The following is a 2,453-nucleotide window of genomic DNA, read 5'->3' as shown; positions in this document are numbered from 1 at the left end:
AATATATAAAATATACCTACTTGGAGCATCTGCATGTACTACTGTAAAATTTCATTGCTTAATTGGTTTCCTTTTTTATTTTATTAATTTGAATATTTTTGTCTTGTTTCTTCATTAAAAGTTGACATTATTAGTCGCTTGACAAAATGACCATGTGAATGTTTCCTACATATATGTAACATGTATTTTTATATACATAACATGTTTCATGCCATTCACCTAACTAGCTAGCTAACTAGAAATATATATATATATATATATAACAACAAAAGGGCCAACCGAACAAACTAACTGATTCAAGTCCATTTTCTTGTATTGATGATCATCAATGACTAAAACTAATCAATCAATAATGGACAATGCAGATACTTGTATAGAACTTCCCATCTTTGACATCTCTCAACCTTTAGACTCATCTTCTCTTTATTCTCTCTCCCAAGCCTGCAAAGAATGGGGTTTCTTTCACATTACAAACCATGGAATCTCCAAAGATCTTTACAAGAAACTCTCTTCTCTTTCCAACAACATATTTAGTCTCCCTTTGGAGTTAAAGCTAGAAGTTGGTCCATTTTCTCCTATAAAAACTTACACTCCTCATTTCATTGCTTCACCTTTCTTCGAGAGCCTTCGAGTGTCCGGGCCAGACTTCTTTGCCTCAGCTCAGGCTTCATCAACAGCGCTCCTTAATCAGCACAGTTCAGAGTTCAGGTAACATATACACATTTATATATAGCAGTTACGTTTTGCTCTCTCTCTATATATAATTGTTTGAGGTTGTGTATGTTTTTTTAGTGAGGTAATAAAGGAGTATGGGAGCAACATGAGTGAGCTATCAAAGAGAATTGTGCAAGTTGTGCTGATGAGCTTATTAGGAGAAGACTTGGATAAGAAATTGTATGGTTCTGAATTCAGAAAGTGTCATGGTTATTTGAGAATTATCAACTACACACCCCCAGAAAGTGTGAGCAAGGAAAAAGAAGTAGAAGGACTTGGAATGCACACTGATATGAGCTGTATAACAATTGTTTATCAAGACCAAGTTGGTGGGGTTCAAGTGAGATCTAAGCAAGGGAAGTGGCTTGACATAAATCCAAGTGAAGAAACTCTTTTGGTCAACATAGGAGACTTAATGCAGGCATGGAGCAATGGAAAATTGAGGTCATCTGAGCACCGAGTTGTGCTTAGGCGATTTGTTAATCGATTTTCTTTGGCTTTTTTCTGGTGTTTTGAGGATCAGAAAGTGATTTATGCTCCAAATGAAGTGGTGGGAGAAGGGCATTTGAGGCTTTACAAGCCATTTCTTTGTGCAGATTATTTGAAGTTTAGAGAGATAAACAGTGTTGGAGAAGAAAAGTTTGAGAAAGTTGGTTTTAATGTAAAAGATTATGCTGGCATTTCAGGTGATGAGAGAACCTCCCTCAAAAGTTAAAATTTCTACTTGGTATAAAAATTCAGACTAATATTATTAACTATTATATCTCTAAGAGATTATAGCTATTTGATATTAATATTAAAACAAAATTTCCATGTTGATTTGCTATGATCTGACTAAATTTGGGTTTCAGAACATTGTTTGTGTTTGGCTTTTTGTGTGCATAATTTATATGTTCATATTTGTTGTGTTTATTCATTATATATTCACAATCACAACTGATATGTTCATGCATGTGATTATAAGTACTGTGCTCATAATATAATCTCTTGTCTGTCTTTTTTTTTTCACTCACTTCCATTTTTTAAGTAATCTTGACTTGCAAGCTCTATATATAAAGTTATATATATATATATATAGAGAGAGAGAGAGAGAGAGAGAGGGAGAGAGAGAGAGATTAGAAAATTAAATAAGAGGCTTACAATTGACTTTGTATCGTGACTTTGTTTCTTTAAACAAGTGGATAATATATTAACATTATATGTATATTAATCATTTGTGTTTTGATGATTCATGCTTGGCCACAAAGACTACTTTGATAAGTATTATTAGTGGTTCAAAACTCAAATTCAAACCTGAAAAAAATGATTAGTGTATTTTCCTGTTGGTGCTAGTTAAATTGGAGGCAGATCTATCAACCTCACACAAGTCATTAGTACAGTCCAATTTTCCTCTTTATCTGTAAACTATTCCAAATTTGATTGGGGCAAGAGAGAGTTTATATCGTATCAAACTTTTTTTTTGTCTTTTCATTTATAATATACAATTATAGGGAAATACTACAGGATTGACAATCACGACAACAAAAAGGGCACCCAAAGTCGCCGCTGATAGTAATCAGCGGCAACATGTCACCTCTGACGTGTCGCTGCTAATATTTCGACACTAATGTCGATTATTAGCGGCGACAAAATAGTCGTCCCTAATAATTAGTATTAGTGGCGACAATTTCACCCCTAATAAATCAAAAGTCGCCCCTAATAATCGTATTTCGCTTATCATATTGCCCCTAATAATAAAA

General features: G+C 33.8%; 1 protein-coding gene across 1 annotated transcript; it reads left to right on the top strand.

Moving 5' to 3' along the window:
• The first annotated feature begins 352 nt into the window (after nt 1-352).
• LOC133793940 (gibberellin 20-oxidase-like protein) lies at nt 353-1,429 on the top strand. The gene is made up of 2 exons (XM_062231165.1): nt 353-708; nt 793-1,429. The coding sequence occupies exons 1-2, from the start codon at nt 353-355 to the stop codon at nt 1,427-1,429; spliced, it is 993 nt and encodes a 330-aa protein (XP_062087149.1).
• The last annotated feature ends 1,024 nt before the right edge of the window (nt 1,430-2,453 follow it).

The sequence above is a fragment of the Humulus lupulus genome, chromosome 8 (genome assembly GCF_963169125.1).
Source record: "Humulus lupulus chromosome 8, drHumLupu1.1, whole genome shotgun sequence".
NCBI lineage: Eukaryota > Viridiplantae > Streptophyta > Magnoliopsida > Rosales > Cannabaceae > Humulus > Humulus lupulus.
The sequence above is the reverse complement of the archived record's forward strand: the minus strand, read 5'-3'. Positions and strand labels throughout refer to the sequence as shown.